The sequence below is a fragment of the Delphinapterus leucas genome, chromosome 5, assembly GCF_059928025.1.
Source record: "Delphinapterus leucas isolate spDelLeu-1000000601 "Yukka" chromosome 5, BTC_Dleu_Yukka2, whole genome shotgun sequence".
In the NCBI taxonomy this organism is placed as follows: Eukaryota; Metazoa; Chordata; class Mammalia; order Artiodactyla; family Monodontidae; genus Delphinapterus; species Delphinapterus leucas.
Genome location: NC_143133.1, coordinates 92050387 through 92070211, shown reverse-complemented (window position 1 = coordinate 92070211; position 19825 = coordinate 92050387). Strand labels below are relative to the sequence as shown.

General features: G+C 39.4%; 1 protein-coding gene across 10 annotated transcripts in view; it reads left to right on the top strand.

The window, feature by feature from the left end:
* CNOT6L (CCR4-NOT transcription complex subunit 6 like) overlaps positions 1-16112 on the top strand; it is a 128503-nt gene extending 112391 nt beyond the window's left edge. For 9 of the 10 annotated variants that reach the window (XM_089912093.1, XM_089912091.1, XM_089912090.1 and 6 more), the window contains one exon: positions 5-6959. In XM_089912093.1, coding sequence (XP_089768219.1) covers positions 5-217 — 213 coding nt within the window. In that variant the 3' untranslated portion in view covers positions 218-6959. Of the gene's footprint in view, positions 1-4; positions 6960-8022 lie in introns of those variants that run through there. The other variant, XM_089912097.1, reaches the window with a different exon arrangement.
* Positions 16113-19825: the final 3713 nt, after the last annotated feature.

The window sequence follows — 19825 nt, the reverse complement described above, 5'->3', positions numbered from 1 at the left end:
TCAGGGCGTGATTGACTACATTTTCTATTCCAAGACTCATATGAACGTGCTTGGTGTCCTGGGGCCTTTAGATCCTCAATGGCTGGTTGAGAACAACATCACTGGGTGTCCACACCCTCACATCCCTTCAGACCACTTCTCACTGTTAACACAACTTGAACTCCACCCTCCACTCCTGCCTCTTGTCAATGGTGTTCACTTGCCTAATCGGAGGTAGTGGAGTACTGCCCCGCAAAGACGGGGATCTGTTACTATGGACCTGTACAGTTGTAAATCAAAGTATGTAGGAGTGAAGTATGGCCATCCTTAAGCTGCTTCTTCAGGTTCCTTTCATTATGTGTTTGCTATAAGATTTTGTACAATTTTGTGCATATTGGTATCATTTGGCACTAGGGCTGGAACCAAAGTATTATCACTCTCTTTCCAAATTTTTAATTTAACATGTTTTTAAGTTGGACCTTCTTCATATTATATTAGGAGTCAGCATTCATAATTGATAAATCACCAGTTCAAGGCCCAACAACAGGGTATTTGTTTTTCCAGAACAAATACTTTCTTTTGAATGGTTTCAAGTGAGCCAACCATTTTTCATTTTTGTGAAAGGCAGTTTTTAAAAACTATAAATAAAAGATTTTAAACTGAATGATGGCATGCCTTGCAGGAAACTGCCTTGAATTTCTGTTTTCCATGATAACAAACTGATTTTTGGCTCCCCAGTCATTTGCACATTAACAAAGCACTTAAATTTGCTAGATCTGTACATAAACTAGCCATAATGAGAAAAACTGAGAAATGAAAGGTGATTGCACAATATGGTTTCAAAATCAAGCATTTAACAGCACACAACAATTTGTTGGGGAAGTGCTGGTTGGTTTTTTTTTATTTGTTTGTTTTGTTTTTTGAGGAGTCATTCTGTATTTTGTTCCCCTATTAGTTATAACCTTACTAGAAGTGTTAATTCTAAGCCTGTCTGTTCAGTTTCTTTATAGGAAAACAATGGGTAATTTCTACTGCCACACATCTTGAAAATAGAATTTGGTCTATTTAGGATGCCCACAAAATTAGTGTCCAGTATTTTTTATTGTTTCCATCCACCCTTTTCTGCCTGGTTGTGCTGGAAAAAACAGATATTATATGATCTGTATCATTTTTGCTGTTATGGTCAAATGTTTAAAAAATAACTACTGAATGAAAAGGCCCTGATCAAAGTTTTAGAAGAAGAAAGCTACAAATATTCCATGTGTTTCCCAGAGTAGGTCAAGTGGCTGTTGGTTTTGGCTTTTTGAGGTGACAGTGGAAAGGATTTGGGAGAGAGAACAGGGAGTAGTTGAAAACCTTGGATCATTTTTCCTGACTCTAGTTGCCAAATGGCCATTATATGCTTTTAATCTTTGTTTCCGTTGTCTGTCAGGGTTGAATTAAGAAGCTACTGGTTTATTCCCAACTGTTGATGCTCTTTAGATATGTTAGAATCCTTTTTTCGCCCAGGAGGGGCCAGTTGAAAATCTGTGACTCAAGAGGCAGTGGTTGAAATACCATTTAATGGGGGAAAAATTGGTTGGCTACTTGATGTTAATTATGGCACAGTAACAGGAAAAGGTTGTGTCTGTGTTTTTAAGTTTTTCTTTATTCTGCTTTTTTGCTGCTATAAGAGTTTTCTGAAATTTATATTTTAAACTTTTCATGCACTTTACTGTTTCTAGTCTCAAAATGTGATATTTTTAATAAACAAGAAACTTTCCATTATGTGAATGAAATTTTAAAAGAAAATAGCCTATATTTGTGTTTCACTAATATATAAAGTACAGGTCAAATTTAAATTATTTAATTAGTTTTAAATATATACAATTTGTCTCCTCTTTCAAACCTGACATCTTAGGCTGTTTTATTAGTCTTAAATGATGCATTTCCTGTGGTCATTTTATACTAATTTCTTCCATAGTAAATTAATCAGGCTACATAATATGATATTTCCCCTGAAGGGTAATTTTAGTGCGATGAGGGAGGTGGGTTGATGTAATGTCATATATGGGATTGCATCAGAAGGGTTCTGTAAAGCCTAAACTCCCTTTTAAAAGTGCCTAGTGATAGAGGCGTTGTTTGTCATCTATTATAATTGGAATGTCATTGTAGTTGAGTGAAGTTTGATGTAAATAAAATATTCTTTTAAAAATGTCAAGATATCAGAATAAACAAAATAAACAAAGAAACAACCCTTAAGATGACAGATTTTCCTCAATGTGCAGGTATCCCTTCTTATATACCTCAAGCATTCAACATCTAGCCATGCAAATTGATTACATAGTACTGGAAAGTAGAATAGCATGAAAAACTTAATTTTGTGGACATTACCTTTTTTTGTAATCAGCTACTGTATGTTTTATTTTAAATCTTTTGTTTTGGGTGGGTTTTCTGCTCTGGAGGTATATGCACTAACAAAACATTTTCCTCCTTTCATCTACGCATGTTAATTAGCAATGTGAGCAATATTTCTTACCATACTTCACTCCCAATATTTTTTGAGATGTTTGTATAAAATGGAATTTAAAGTTCACTTATGATTGTATATGAACCACAGAGGAGCCCATTTATTAATAAAAAAACTTTTTTAATAGTTAAATGTAGAGGGAAAAATAAAAAAAATTGGGAAACATTGTAAACAGCTTAAGTTTATTTTGTGTATGATTGAGGCACTCTGTTGCAGGAAGGTGTGTAATTGGGTTCTCTCTGCTTCCAAATGCACTCTTTCAAACCATTCATTATCCTGTGTATTTTTAATGTGGTTTTAGTAAATGTTGGTAGTAGCTCTGTTAAAGTAGGTAATTGTGTTCTGTTTTGGGTGGCAAACACACTTGGGGCATGGTAACCCAAATTTCATGTGCACGGTTTCCCTTTAGCCCACTGCCCAAATTTCACACACCCTTCACCCTTTGTTCCCTTTGTAAAAGGAGTGGTATCTGTTTTGAGCTGCCAATTCAGATGATCAGAAATGCTGCTCTCCTCAGTGTTGTCTTGTTAAAAACACATGCCATTTGGACCTTTGGCATGAAAAGCCAAAAGGAAGAGGTGAATGACATATGGTGTATATTCAGTGAAAGTAAAATATTTATGCTCATATACTTTCTGGTTCTCAGAATAAGTTAATTAGCTTTATGCCATGGGGCTGCTGCATATTTTATCGGAAGATAAGAGAAAATTTGGGCATTTTTAGATTGTGATAATGTTTTTTTTTAACTGTTAAATATGATTTCTGATATTTTTCTAAGAACTGGAGTGTTCTTTAAATTTATTGAAACCGTGCTGTTTGAGGAGGGGAAAACTGCACTGTTTGGCATTACAGCAGTCATACAGTGCATGTCGTCACTCACTCTCTCAGGCATCAGTATCCGCCTCATAGCTTTACACATTTTGATGGGGAGTCTTGCAGCATCCTCAGGACTGACATCTGGGAAAGGCTCAAATCCACGTACTGCTCCTTGCTTGTTGACTTTGTTTTAAAATATTGTGCCTGGTGTCAACTTTTAAGCAACAGCACTGCCTAAAAGCAAGCAGAGAACAGAATCCCAGCACCATTCTATAGGCAACTTTTTAGAATTCAAATATAGTAAATCTGTTCAAGATTTATGATCTTTTATGGAAAAAAATTTTTGTACAACGTAGCTGAATATTTTTGTTTCATTTCTTTGATGTAAGGCGTGTGAACGTTCGTTTGAATATCACATGTTAAAGTCAGGTATGGCACAATGGGTTCTGAGACCAGCTTTTCCTCCCTCCCATTTGCCTTGTTCCAAGCTCTTTCTTTTCAAATTACTTTTCTGATATTCATAGGCAAATATTTAATTTTACTAATAAGCATCCTGTGTGAATGTATTACAGAAGCCACTGTGTGTTAGTGTTGTAGTTTGCAGAAATATAAAGCTTCATTTCTTATTTGTCCCTATTTGGTGTTTTAAAGTTACCTATTAAATCACAGAGAAGCAAGGGAGAAAGTTGAAAGATCCTGAAGGCTCATATCACTTGATTCTACGGTGGGTTGTATTAGAATTGAGGATGTGACACATTAAAACTGGAACACGGGCAATCGTATGGTGTTCCATTTTAAAATTGTATCTCCTAAGTATATACCATTAAATGGGTGAAAGATTAAGTTTGTACTTGCATTTCCAAGAGTTTCTAAAAATCACTAGTGCCATGTATAATTTCAAATCAAATAGCAAAGAATAGAGAAAGCACAAGAAAAAAAAAAAAAGGTTAAATGTGTTCTTCGATGGAACCAGAGGCATATGGTTCTTCATTCCCGTTTGTAGAACTCTGTGAATTATTGGTACACAAATTAACTAGGGAAATTAGAATATTTTTCTAAGCTAGGAGCTTTAAAGTTTTGAATTTGTAGACAGATGAGAACTTTTATACTTATGGTTGCTTTGAGTGATTGTAATTTTTTAACAGCATCATGATTACTAAATTTGAATTCAAACCTAAGTAAATTAGTTCATCTTAACCTGGTTTATTTACCAAAGTTGTAATCTGTTTAAGAACAGGATGCCAAGAACATCTTGTGTTTTACAACATGATACATCTTCATTGTGTGTCACCTTAAAGCTTAAAAGAAAAAAGAAGGTTCTTATACCTATACTGCAGGGTGTTCTGAACAAGATCCACTGAAAGAAAAAGGTAGTTCTTTTCAGGAAGGTGGTAAGGGAGAACGTGCATGTTTCTTGTTTTTAACCAGATGCCTTGTGTAGGTTTCTCTGTTAAATCACAAGTTCTATAAGAAATAGGGAAATACCAGGAAAAGCAAGCTTTATTAGCCTAGTTAGTAATTTCTTTTGGCATAAGTTTGTTTGGTTAGACTTGGTTATTCTTGGAACCAAAGGAAAACAAGCATGTTGAGGTTTTATTCAACAAACATTATGACATCGAAGTAATGGAATTTTAAGTAAAATAATTTTCACTTTCATGTGAAATAAGGACATTTCTGCGTATTAAATGTTAATTTTCTATGGCAGTGGTATAAAATTTAGTAGCATTGTACTGACACGAGGAATTGTGTCATCAGAAATAAATCACATTATGAAGAGTGTTTGCAAATGCCAAGTGATATGAGTCTTTTGGCACAGTAGCATTGGGTATATTCAGCTTCCAGAAACTTTCAGAAGGCATAGTTTGGCGCCTACTAGTTGTTGTTTTTGTTACAACAGTCTCCCCAAATTTAGATAATTTCCCTATTTGTATGTCTGTCACTTTTAACTCGAAAGCATAAGCATCACGGCAGCCCTCTCAGAAGGGGTCCTTTCTTGCTCATTTCAGTTTTGTGTTAATTTCTAATTACTGATATATGACTGTTTCCTTTCAAGTTATCAATGGTTATATGTACCACATTTGTTTAATTAGTTAACTCACACAATTGGCTCAGCGTTAATGTGTCAAACAATGGCTTTGCTTCTCACCGAAGAGGCTTAGTTTCACACTACTTGTTTAAATCTTGACGCAGTAAGTGATGCAGTAGTCTGGGTGTGTATTTATTCAGAAACTGTACTGTCCTTTCTCTGTGCTTAATTTGCTTAAAATATATTTCCTTACCTTTGAAATTCTTGAGCGGTGCTCTGCCAGGTTTTGGGGGCGTGGCTTGGATGGCTGTGTTGCTGCACACCGGGTGTGGAATTGTTCAGTGTTGTGAGTGGCAAATTTCTTAAACACCAGCAGCACTGAGAAGTGCACTATGGGCATTCGTACAGTTGTCCACATGCAAGCAATTCTTTCATCTAGGAGAAGCTGAGGGGTAGGATTCGTTGGAGTACTTAGTATATTTTGAGAGGGATGAATGTTTCACCTTTGGGTTTTGTCGTCTGAGTGGAGCGGGGCGGCATGGAGGGAGGTGGGTTTTGTTTGGGGTTTTTTGGAGAGTGTGTATGTACCTTTTCTCTCTGAAAGGGCCAGGGTGTTGGTCAAATTCACCGTGGATTAATTTATATATTTTTTTCTATTGTGATTTCTTTCAACCATAAAACAAGTGCCAACTAATTGTCCGTGAGATGACTGACTCTTCCACTCAGTTTACCATTTGAATAGGGAAGGGCTCATTTATTTTAATTTCTTGGCATTAAATTAATCTCCATTGTTTTGCGTACATTTGAGTCATTCTGTGGCCTCTAAAGTGTTTTTGTAACTAATTTAATGGTTGGAAAGCAAAGCACATGAGTTTAAAACTGAGCAAGAAGTTTTGGTAAGTTTCCTTGCAAACTTGGTAGTTTCTATTGATGCTATTCCAAAACAGATTCTACTGTTTTGGGTTGTGTATTTACTTTGCTTTTGTCCTAAGAAAAAGCCAAGCCCTAAATCAATTTGTTATTGTGTTCTAATAATCAGTTTAAAATCTGAGATTTTCTTTCTTTTTTTTTTTTTTAATCAGAAGATTTAATGAAGTGCCATGTAATTGTAGGTTACTAGTGTTTAATGTTTGATAGACTGGTTCTGTGGTGTTCTAATCATTTAACACTCTGTCGTCCCCGGAGAAAGTGGTTCTACTCTTACGGAACACATTCTCTCTGACAAAATCACCAGCTGCTTTATTTTTCTATTTATTACGGTTAAACAGTTGATGAGGTCTGTATCTTGACCAAACCGCTCAGCTGAGATGTTTTTCACAATAGACACTGTACAAAATATGCGTGCAAAAGGACACAGTTGGGTGGTAGTATTTTTTCATTAATGTGAACATTGACTAAACAAAGCAGTCCTGCCTTTTAAATCTTGTGGCAGCTCAGGAGGGAGGTGCTTAAGAACCTTAACTACTATGTCAGATGACAAAATACTTTTTTCCATTTTGGAGATTGGGTACTGCTCACACATGATGTATAGGGCTAAATATATGCTTGTTTCCTCGCACCTGTGTACTTCCCCTTCTCTCCCTCCCGTTCCTTCCCCTGTAGGCAATAAATGGCCATTTTGCAACTGCATACCTTTGTCTTGGTTTTTTACTCTTTATGTGTGCAGTTTAAGGGTCTGCTTTAAGGTCAGCATATCTCTTCTAAAGTGAAGTTAGGAGTCAAGGTCAGGCAAAAATTTCAAATTCATACTACATTTTTTTTTTTTCCTGGTGAAAGCTACATTACTACTTAAGTAACACTTTGTTTAGAATAGATTTGGAAGATAGTCGTAGTTATGAGACTTGCTTTGGCTGAAGAAATCTGAGCAGAGGGCCATGTGTCACTTCTGAGTGGGGCTCTAAGAGCCAGTGTGCAATTTGTCATATTCCCTTTTCTTGCCTTGATGATCATAGAAACATATGTTGAGATCAAACCTCTCATCCTAGATCCTTGAGTAATGATGAACAGAGCTCCCCTGCTGAACTACATAGGACATGTAGTGTGAGTGAAAAACAACCACCAAATCTCAGTGTCTTAATTCAATAAACGTTTGTTATTACAGCATAATCTAGCCGGTCCTGACTGATAGACAACTATCAGACAGATCTTCCGAGTTAACCAGTATCGACCAATCTCAACAGGTGAACCTGCCAAGACTTAGAGTAAATTCATTCAACAGACATTTAAGTATCCGCTATGAACAAGATGGACAGGTTCCCCATCCTCCAAGAATTCACTTTCCAAATCCTCTTCTATTTATGATTAAGGAGAAAATAATGAAGTGTTTTTGTTAAAGGTATCTTAAATCTTAGAATCTTGGAAGAGGAGCGGGAAAGGCACACAGTGAAATAATTAGGAATTCTGAAAACTATGTTTAAGGATATTCAGTAGAAAAATGATATTAACACATGGTGTGATTGGGACCAGATTATTTTTAAATGAATAATTCAATATTATTATTGAGTGAAACATAATAAAAAACTGAACTGGCCAGTTTAACAAGTGTTTAGGGAAGATACTGACAGATTATTTTGGAACAGATTGCTAAGAACATCAAATCTCTAGGCTGAAAGCTCAGTGCCTACTGATTTGTCTTTTCTGCTAAGGACCCATTGTGAGCCTGTCACTGACCCTGAGGACCATCTCTTTACAGAGGCCTTGATGTTGGCCAGCATTTTGGAAGTCCTCCAAAAGTAGAATCACTCACCTCTGAAGTGGATCTTGAAGGGACCAGGTTTCAGGATACTGCCTTACTAAGAAGACATACAGGGCAATCAAGACATTCACCAGGTGACCTTGCATTCCACCATGTGATCTTGGGCAAAACACATCCTCATTGGTAAAATGAATATAAGAAACTAAATCCCATGAAATGGTTCTCTCAAAAAGCAGACACCAAGACAAGGGCTTGCAGGCAGGGGGTCTTTTTGAAGAAGTGATCCCAAGAAAACAGAGTAGGGCACTAGGAAGAATGAAATAGGGAAGGAGGGAAAGCCAAGTCAAGGATGCACTGTTGAGCTAATCCTCTGGGCAACTGGGGCATAAACCTGCCACTGACCTTCTGAAGAGCTGAATGGAATGCACCTCAAAATTGTCTTCATGAGGGGTAGGAGAGGAGAGGATTTGTTTTGGAGTCCCATCTCCCATGAGGCAAGGGTTGCTCCATGGGTGTTAATTCCTTTTCCTATCCATGTTTGTACACCTATCAAATCCACTAAGCAGGTTACTGCAGGTATCCCGTACAATAATAGTGGAGAAATGGCGTGGGAGATGGTGCAGAAAGCGAGGAACATTTGGTGGAGCTGAGGCTACAATTAATATATGATTAATGTCATCCTCCCTCTTCCATCATGCATTCCACATCTAGCTTTGCACCACCACATCAGTAGTCTAGGTTGCTTCCCTAACGTTGGGTGACCCAGACCTTCATCCCAACAAGATGTATTATGCTTGTTGGGCCATTGGTAAACAGTCTGCTAACCCATACCTGGGCATGAAATTACCAAGAGCTGCCCAGTGAATCCCGTGGATTCCAGACATGCTTCTTCCTGCCTCCCACTTTGTAGTAGTAGCACCCGTATTTTCTCATGGCAGTTTAACACTAGCATGGTGAGCCCCACATGGCCCCTTCCTGGGGGCAACCTACATCCAGTGCCTGGGCAGTGTGGGCACGAGGGCCTGGTCTCAGTCCACACCTCAGCAACTCTGAAGGGCCAACCCACCAGATGTTCAGATTTCCCCATGGTGCCTCTGTTGAGACTTCACTGTAACCCAACTTCTCCCTTGGTCCAGTTCTAATTCCTTTCATGGGGTGTGATTCTGAGAGCACTTCCTAAAGTAATAAGTTTCCTGAACACTAATCTCCGTCTCAGAGTATGCTTCCCAAGGAACAGGACCTGCCACACCAAGTTTTAAGGAGTCATGCCAGAAGCATATTAGGACTGCCTCCAGGACTCCCTGCTAAGACTTTAAATTTTGAATCGTTAGAGAGTGCCACTGGGTCAATAAGTTGTTTCTTATGTACTCTTACTGAGGTGTCTCTGGCCCAGCGCTTTCAAAATCCACTTCCACATGTTTCTCCAGTTCCTGGTCATAATGTTAGCCCAGGTCTTATAATTCTTTGGGAAAGTGGTTTTCTTCTGGTGTATTTCTCTGCACAGGCTGTGCTGTGATGTTTCCAGGGGGAAGGGCACCAACTCTTTACATTTTCTGGAAGTCACTTCAGCCCGAGGGGGAGGGGCTTGCAACAATGAGGGGCGGTGCAACAGCACTGGCTGCCTCTTACTTTGTTTGCACCTTTGTGTTTTGTTTTGTTTTTTAACATCTTCATTGGAGTGTAATTGCTTTACAGTGTTGTGTTTCTGCTGTATAACAAAGTGAATCAGCTTTGTACATATATCCCCGTGTCTCCTCCCTCTTGCGTCTCCCTCCCACCCTCCCTATCCCACCCCTCTAGGTGGTCACAAAGCACCCAGCTGATCTCCCTGTGTTTGCACCTTTGTGATCAGAGGCGGCAGTTGGCAGTCAGAGCACAGAGCCCCAATATTTGGAGAACTGGGTTCTGTTTGCTCACCCTGCCTCCTGCAAGCTGTGTGCTGGCTGCTCCAGGAACAGGTGCACAGCTGCCTGCCACGAGGCTGGGGGTGGGGTAGCTGCTACTATGCTAAGAGCTGACACTGACCAAAATTAATCCCGATTTACCTTCCAAGCCTTCCCCTGGAAGTTTCAAGTCTTCAGTAGACTCCAGAGTTCTCAGATAGATTGTGCCAGTGTAATTGTTGTCTAGGTGGGGAGGCAGATTCCTGGTGCTTTCTACTCTGCCATCTTCCTAGAACCCTCCTTCATGTCTAACCATTTTTAGTGTCAATACAACCACAACCTAATGCTGCTATGTAACAGGACGCCAGTGTCCTTTACACGAATATGCTCCTGTCACAGGTGTGTTTCTTAATATTTTGGCAAAAGAATGTCTTCTGGGCCCTTCAAGGTGAGGGTATGGTTGGGAGCGGCTAAGCAGTTTGTACATTTTGAACCCGTTCCAGAGTCTCATCTCTAGGATTCTCCAGATGCCTTTGCCTATGCCTGTGCTACCCACTGTGGTAGCCACTAGCCTCATGTGGTTGTTGAGCACTTGAAATGATAGTTTAAAAAATATATTAGATTAAAATATGGATCCTAGAAAGCTAGGAATTACATATGTGGCTCATATTTCTGTCTGATAGTTCTTCAATGTGCCAAACATGTTCTGCCATCTTTGCCTCACATGTTTTTGGCATTATTTTACTAACCTAACAGGGTTAGTCCCACCCCCTGGTGCTTCAATCAACACATTTAATCCTGAATCCCAGGCAGGTGTACCCATGTCAATACGTTCACACTGATTCAGTCTTCTGAATTTCATTCTTCTGAATAGTCTCAGAATATATTCTGCTGTGGTCTGAATGATCGTGTCACCTAGAACTCATACGTTTGAATCTTAACCCGCAAAGTTCGTGATATTGGGAGGTGGCGCCTTTGGAAGGGGCTTAAGCCATGAGGTTGGATGCCTCATGAATGGGATTGGTGCGTTATAAAAGAGGCTCCAGAGAGATCCTTTGTCTCTTCACCATGTGACAACACAGCAAGAAGGTGCCATCTATGAACTAGGAAGAGGGCCCTCACCAGAAGGTGACCACACTGGTGCCTTGATCTTGTTTTTGTTTGTTTGTCTTTTTAGGCCACGCCACGTGGCTTGCAGGATGTTAGTTCCCTGACCAGGGGTCGAACTCGTGTTCCCTGCAGAGGAAGCACGGAGGCCCAACCACTGGATGACCAGGGAAAGTCCCTCGTGCCTTGATCTTGGATTTCCAGTCTCCAGAACTGTCAGAAATTTCTGTAGTTTATAAGCTGCCAGTCTGTGGTATTTTGTTATCACAGCCTGAATGGATTAAGACATATTCCTATACATGTTTTCAAGACTTCTTTCAATACAAACTGACAAAATTCTGCAACTCCTTTGGTGTATTTGCTGTCTTTCACTGGAGCAGGTCCTGTACCAGCTTTTCCATCTGGGCTATGTTGGGATAGAACTTTTGTTATCAGGCTAGAGACAATGACAGATGGTTAGAATGGGTTCTGTGGGGAATAAGCAACCTCTTCTCCGGCAAATGCCACAAGTGAAGTCATGCAAAGGTTTAATGCAAGTGAAGGTTGTTTGCCTTGGGTGGGATGTTAAGTTGACAAATTGACAAGGGGAGAACTATTTCTGCTAGCTAGGAAGATTCAGGAAGTTGGAAAGTTCAGAGTTTGCAGCCTCATCTCTGTGCAAATGTTACCATCCAAAGTCTCAGTGAAATGCTCCTTTGCATCCAGAACCCTTATCTTAGCATAAAATAACTAATAGGACTATACATTTAAGTAATGTTGCAATTTTTTCAATCTATATTATCAGCCATGTCTGCCCTGTGACTCCAGAGCAATGGAATGTGGCTACGAAGCCTAAGGTTTAAAGTTTAAGGTGTTAGGTTTATCTTTTTCTTTGTGTATACTCTTCAGAGCAATCAGAAGCATCCATACCATCTAATAATTCTTGTTAATCATGATTATTATCATAATGGTCAAGTGCATCAGTTACTTGGCCAAAGCATTGTCTTAACCCTGTACTAGTCTCAAGAAGCCACAGCTTATTAAGTAATCATGATACTACTGCACGCCACAACTTACTGGTGTTCATTTATTGCCTATAAAGAGGTCTTCACTGTATTCCTGGTCAAACAGATAACAACCCAATCTCAGGGTTCCGTGTTGAATATCAGTTTCCTGCAACCATTCCTGATACCAAGAGCTGTATCAGTAAGGAGCCATTCAGAAAAACAGAAACCACCTTGGGCATTGCAAACAGAAGAAATTTCATGCAGGGGATTGGTTACAGGAAATGGAAGAACTGGGAAGCCAAATAAGAAGGTATTGAGACAACCCTAAAAAATTTGGAAAAGCAGGAAACTGCTACCACCACTCAGGTGGATGGAATGTAGGGAGGACAGAGTGCTACCAGGGCTCAGAAGCTGAGCCATCTACTGGGAGCTGGAACCTCTCAGTGGCTATCTTGTGAGATCTGAAATATATAGGAATGATTATCCCATGAGAACTGGTGTTATGGAGGGAACATAGCCAATGCCAGAGATGCCACCAAAGCAGAGAAGGAGAGGGTAAAATACCCTGACTACTTCTCTCTCCTACCCCTAAGTAATCCAGCAAGGCTTCCCATTTGCCAAACCTACTGAGAAACCACTTGTGAAGGGACTCTGGGAAATGTTGATCCTGAGATACAGGCAGAACTAAGGAAGAATGGGAATGAATCTGAGAGCAAGCAGGCAAATGACCAGCACAAGAAGTATATCCCTTTTTTGTAATTATGTACACGCTTGGTGCTGTAGGTGGAGTCATAGAGACGATACAGTACAGACTTTGCTTCAGAAAAGCTTGCAAACATATGGCTATATTTGTATGTCATTAGTAGTAACAGCATGAATGCCAGATGAATCTTATGTCATCCTAGCATTAATTTTCTGGTAGGGCTACCTACATATTTTTTATATATAGAAGAAATCACCATAAATATCATCTTATGAGAGGCATGAAATTACTTGAAGTAGCAAGCTTTTAAATACGATTCTAAGTACTTTCCTTATTTTGACAACTTTATTCAATATTTTACCTGTTAATAGAGAAAATTAAGAAAACCCAAAGAACAACACACACCTTCCCTTCCATAAGCTTGGCTTTCTTTAGTAATTTGCAACTACATAGCCAAGGTGATTTGTCTAAATTTAGTAGACCACAAATGATGTGTCAAAATGAGGTACTAAACATTTGGAGAGGTAATAGTATGGAGAATCCTGCTGTGAGATATTTATTTCTGTGGAAACTTTAATCTTTATTATTTCCACATCTATGAAATATTCTATGAGGGGAAAAAAGGGAACTCTTTTGTTTTAAGAGTCTTGTTCTAAGCCAAAAATACTCTTGCCAAACTTTTTGCTTATACCCTTGATGGTTTGTCAACTGTATCTACCAAAAATCAGATAAGTTTGGAAAGTTTACATTCTATACCAGGTTTAAAAAAAGAAAGACTTTATGTTTTGACTATGTGAATTCTCTACGCTGTGATCAGGAAGTTAGATTCAGGCATTGACCCAATGATCCATGTAACAGCTTCCATTTTTTTCCCCCATAGGAGGGAGGAAAGATTTGCTAGAGAGGCTGACAGCATGAGAATGTGCTACTTCTTTTAACCCTCCAGATTGGGTTTCTCCTCAACACAACTGGCCAAGCAGTTGTTTCTGAACAGTCTTGGATGCTCTCCACATGACCAGGTTTTCAGTTGTATATAGTAATGCCTTCCATTAGAATCAAGGGGATATCTTTGGCAATCACCACAAACATCTGACTTGACAAACTCACCATGTACAAACTACATGACACTGAATACTGGATTCAATGTGAAGATGGCAAAAGACAAATATTTCTTCTCCTGTCCTGATGCAGGCCAGCTTGTAGACATACTTCCGGGCGGGGGGGCGGAAGAAAAAGGCATGGAGCCATTAGGAAATGTGTAGGCTAAGTGAGGGATGTGAGAGGACACAAAAAATTAGGTTCCTTTTGTAACTTCCCATTTTTAAAGGGTGGAGCAGCTTTTATCATCTTTGCACAGTGCCCTCAATAAAATGTTTATTGAATGAATTCGTTCAAGAAGACTTAGAAATATGACAGCCCTTCAAACGTTTGAAAACTGTTATCATATGGGAGAGGAATTATTGAGCCTCTCTTTAATAGCCACCCTCTGTTCTTAGTTTTCCTCCCTTTAAAGACACACAGAACAATAAATGGGAGAGTTTTAAAATTATTAGAAGTATTTAAAAACAGACCACATAGAGATTTCCTTGCTACTACTTCTGGAAACACCATAGAAGAAAATATGGTTTCTGTAGACAGTAAGTCTAGATGACCACTAATTGGCCTCCCAACTCTGGCATTTAGACTCATAGAATCTTCAATTTTCATTATCATTCAGATAGTTATGTTCATAGTCATTAATAAAAATGTCTTTGAAGTATGCAAAGAATTAAAATATAACTGGGACTGAAGGAAATGTAATGGCCAATTTATTTATGTATATGAGTAATTGAATAAGTAGTTCAACTCTTAACTGGACATAATTAAGCCTCTTTCATTCTGTAGAATGTTCATTTGATTCCATTACCTTCTCATCTTGAAAGAGAAGACAAAAGAAAGGGAAATAACAAATTTGACAGTGAAGGAAAGGAAAATTCTTGTTGTTTCCCTCCTCTCTCACTCACTCTTTAGACCCCCTGGACCTGGAGAGAAGCAGCTTAGTGGAGTAGTGGGTCCAGAAACCCAGAGGTGGTCGGCCAACTCCCAGACATCAAATCAATGACCCTGGTCCTTATTTCCCTCAACCTCTGTGTCACATTCACTCATGATAAGCATCCATTTCTTCTTTAAAATTCCATTCTCTTGGCCTTTGTGAACCTTCAGAAGAGTCGAAAAAGACTCAGGAAAAATTATTTCTTCCCTGTTTGTTCCTTTTCTTTCTCTCTCCACTACCTTCGACTTATTCCAACCGTCAGCCCTAGTGCTTCCTTTCCTTTTCATTATTCCATCCATAGATGACTCCCTAACGTCTAACTCTACCCCAATCTCTTTCTTTTTCTTTTTTTTTGCGGTACACGGGCCTCTCACTGGTGTGGCCTCTCCCGTTGCGGAGCACAGGCTCCGGACGCGCAGACCCAGCAGCCATGGCTCACGGGCCGAGCCGCCCCGCGGCACGTGGGATCCTCCCAGACCGGGGCACGAACCTGTGTCCCCTGCATCGGCAGGCAGACTCCCAACCACTGCGCCACCAGGGAAGCCCTCTTTCTTTATTTTTAGTCCTCTATTTCTGACTGCCTCTGTGAAATTCTTGGGCACACGAATTTCACTATATTCCAAATTAAATGAATCTTTCCATCACTTGTCCTGTTCCTCCTCTTGGTTTCTTAGGTAGGGTGAGTAAAAGATTCCAGTCAGGAGTAGGCCAAGGTTTGGGGAGCCATGGAAAGCAAGAGGTCAGTCAGAAACATTACAGATGTAAGACCAGTAGGACTTGATAAGTACTATCTTTCTCTTCTCTATTTTATTAAGTACAAATCTGTTATTACTAATTTAAATTGTACAAAAAGTCATTGATAGTCTTTTTTTACTGTGCTGTTTTATACTTTTATTTGTAAAGGACTTCTAAAAGTTCAATACTAAACTTGGTCTGCCCACTCTTAGTGCTTTAGGCTTTTAAGGTTCTCAAATTCAACTGCTCCCATTTTGTAGATATTTGGGAACTTAATCTCCACAGTTGGGAGGTGGTGTATATGTGTGCGTGCTATAATAGATTATGAGCAATGAAAAAATAATCAAGTGTGGGGTTTCATAAAAATGGAAAACTTATCAAAGAATTGATTAAATCTATACCTCCTTGTCCCTCTTCTCTGCATACTTCCTCCTCAAATCCAAGCCACATTGGGTGGGCTTTGTTACTGGCCTATACGGAACGTCTTTTTTACTCTAATGTTATCTAGGGGTATTCCTCTGACCTGATTACATCCTGAATACAAGTGAAACAACTGGAAATGGCTCTTTGTTTGACAGGGCTGAACTGTGTTTTAAACATCTGCTGTCTAAATGCATATTAAAGAAGCTTCTCCAAGTAAATGTCGTTGTCTATCTGTGGAAAATACTCAGCTGTCTGGAGGGACAAGTGTTATGTCATATGAGCTCTCAGTGCCTCTTCCTATCCTGAAAACAAACACAGGAGAAAGGAATAAGAAATCCTTTCAGCATACATGCCAAAGGTCTGAGAGTGCCTTATTATAGTACAGTTGTTAAAAGCATGTATAATATTTGTCTTTTTGCCAGAATTAGGCAATTACACAATTACTATACAAAATTCTGATCTTGTCTGAAACTGCAGTGGTGGGACTGTCATCTCTAGTGGAATTGTGAACTCATGGGCCACCAGTTTTTCTCTAGTGACAGTGCCCTGTGTATTCTCAGGGACGCAAGGAGGAGCGTCTTGGTGAAAAGATGAAATGGGAGAAATGTTTGCTGTGATCCGCTTTTCTGTTCCCCTTATCTGAGACTCAGGTGCAAAAAAGAGGGCCTGGGATGACTTTGGGAAGAAAAAGAAGAAAGAAGAGAATTGAAAGGGTTGATTTTTTTTTTTTTTATGGTGGTAGTGTTGAAAAATTGGTAGTAGAAAAAAGAGTTCTAGGAACTGGAGGAAACAATAAAAATGGCTTAGCTCACCTGTTAGCTGTGGGTTTATGCTGGTTAACATGCTATACCTATAGCAGAGCTATCGTATTGCATTGATTTATTACTATGAATATGTAAAAGTGCTTTTTAAACTAACAGAAGTTCTCTTTTTATATTTTTAAGAATACTGGTGCAGGAAAAAATGGATGAAAATACATCAAAATGGTTACTAGGTTTTAATTCATTTTTATATCCTACTTCTTTTCCACTTAACATTATAACTTAAGCATTTCTCCAGGTTAATAAATATAACTTCAAAACCGCAGAATATTATAAAGCCATTCAAAATGTTTTGGTTGTGCTTTCATAGGGTTGAATTTTGTATTTAATGAACATATAAATTGCTGCTAATATTTTGCTAATATATATCGCTGAGACTAACATAAATGTACTAAAATTTTACATTTTCAATATCAAAACTTACTTTGCCAACATTTAGAATGATTGGAATTGCAGAGGAGCATTAAGATATTATGTGGCTCAGACCTAGCCCCATGTGAAACTTGGGTATCTAATCCACCTCCACCATTACAACCCAGGGAGCCAGGGGTTAAAACTCCCAGCAGATGGTGCTGCTGATGTTGATGCTGCTGACTGAGCATCCCAGGAATTTAAATAGTTGCTTAAACAGGGTTAATACATGGAAGACAGCTGGTCTGTGGCAGAATTAGAGGTCGGGAGGTTAGTCACATTTCCCTAAACATAGAGGACACACCAGTCAGGATCAGTGAAAGCAATTCAGGGAAAGGAAAAAGCAGAGGGGTTCTATTTAAGGGAGCAATTGAATGAGAGGGTAGATGGTGCTAGGGTAGAACAGAATCACCATATACCGAGGGAGGAGGACGAGGAAATGAAAGAAGACCGAGACAGGCATGGTGGAACACTGGCCCGCATCCTCCATGCTCCAGCCCATTTCCCAACTCCAAGTTTCATTGACCTATATTTTCACCAGTATGTGGATGTGAGTTAGCAGAGCTTTGATCTTGCCAGGCTGTTAGACATTTAACTTGGCTAATTTGCTCTGTAACAGGACACAGTGGGAGGTTATCAAGTTGGAAGAAGCTATTAATGTCTTGGAATTAAAATCTCATCAAGGACAGTGACTAACATCTATTGCAGTCCAAATTCTGCAAATGCCTTGAGGGTCTGTTCTTTGTGGAGCGCTGTGATAGAAGTGTAAGGGTTTGAAGTGGAAAAGAAGTAAGACAGTCTCGGCTCTCAGGTAGCCTACTAAGTAATACAGGGATGGTGGATGGAGGAATTCGATGTGATGATGACTAATACTGAGTTCACTAAGAAAGCTGGTACAGAGAAAGTGGTAGGTGCTTCAGAAGTGAGAGACAAGGATTGGCAAGGAACGCTGAATTTTTATGAATGATATAGGAAAATATTAACAAAGATGTAGAAGGCCATTATAAGTGAAAGAATCACATAAAGAAAGGCACCTAGGGACTGTTTCCACTTCCTCCCCCACCCCTGTCCTCCCACACACACACACATGGATGGGTACACATCCTTCATCTTAAAGCACTCTGAGGTCTCTTTATGGAATAAATAAATCTATTCTCAACTTCAATTTCTGGCATTAAATAGTGTTCCAAAATATACTTTGAATATTTGAAGACCCAGTTTTTATATGGCCTACAGAATGTTACAAGGAAAGACCATGGGCTTTAATACTAGAGAGACTGGGGTTTAAATTTCTATCCATTTTCTAGTAGTGTGAGCTGGAATAAGTTACTCAGTCTCTCTGAGCACTGCTATTATCTCTAAAAATGGATAACATAAGAATGGACTTTGCAAAGTTGTTGTAAGAATTAAATAGGAAAACTTGTTAATATACTTGCTTGAAAAGAACTTCTTTCCTCGCCTTCACTTCTGTAAGGCACCCTCCTCCTGACCAGGTCTGTGCTCCCTGCCTCCTTGATTGCACTAGAGGGCGACATTATCCCATCCAAGGCTTCCAGGAGTGAGAGCCTTCTCAGCAGACAGGATTTTTCTAAATGCCTCAGCAAGTGAGGAAGCAGAAACTGTGTTCTAGAATATGAATAGGGCAGTAAGAGAGAAACTGTGGAAGGACAGCTGCTGTGTCCCTCTGTGGGCAACACCTGTGTATGAAGACATCATCAGAAGGCACCTTTCCAGCATCTATTTCTGTCAGCTGGGTTGGGAGGACTTCTGGTGCTACTAGAGCAACAGACCCTTAGACTGGGCATCTAAATGACCTGTTTGATTGCTACTAGAAAACCACTGTGCTTGTATGGAATCTCTAAAAAGCCTGCTGGAACTTGTTTGCTGGAGAGTCAGAACTGTGTTGACCATGTGTTCTAGTTTGCTTGGGACTGTCCTGGTTTATGCCTGGCATAATTATTAATAGTGCCCCTTTTACTCTCAGTGTCGCAGTTTGGCAAATAAGTTACGTGGCCACCCTACTCCGAATATTAGGAGGGGTACTTACTAATAGTGTGGGTCTGACCAAGCAAAGATCCTCGGGTCTGGTTAAGGCCATGCATGGGCATTAGAGTGAGAAAGTGACAGATATATCTGGGTTAAAATTCCTGCTTTGTCTGTGTGTCACTGGCAAGTTATTTAACCTTTCTAAGCCTCAGTTTTCTGATGTATAGATTAGAGATAATAACAGGACACAAATGCATTGTACCTTTTAATCCTCCTAATTAAAGTGCTTACCAGAATCTCTGGCATGTAGCAATAATGGTAAGCTATCCTTGTTATTATTTTTAAGATTCACTGTAACATTCAGGCTCTCTTCTGAATTCAAGGGGATTTAAGCTGTACTGGTTGAAGAAGAGGAGGAAACTGATGACCAGAGTTAAAGGAATTGCTCAAGGTCACAAGAGAATTATTGAGTTGCTCAAGATCAGAGCCAGATGAGCACTAGTTTCTCAGAACTCCATGTCCGGTGCACCAAGGTGGTCGCTGTTTCTACAGAGACCATTCAAGGTTAAAAATGTGACCTAGTTTCTGTCCTGCAGCTTTAGCAAATACTGGACACAATATTATTCTGCAGCTTAGAGGACAGTAGACATTTGACTACTGTACTTCATTTAAAAATTTTTACTGCAAATGTCTCAAACATATGAATAAGAATA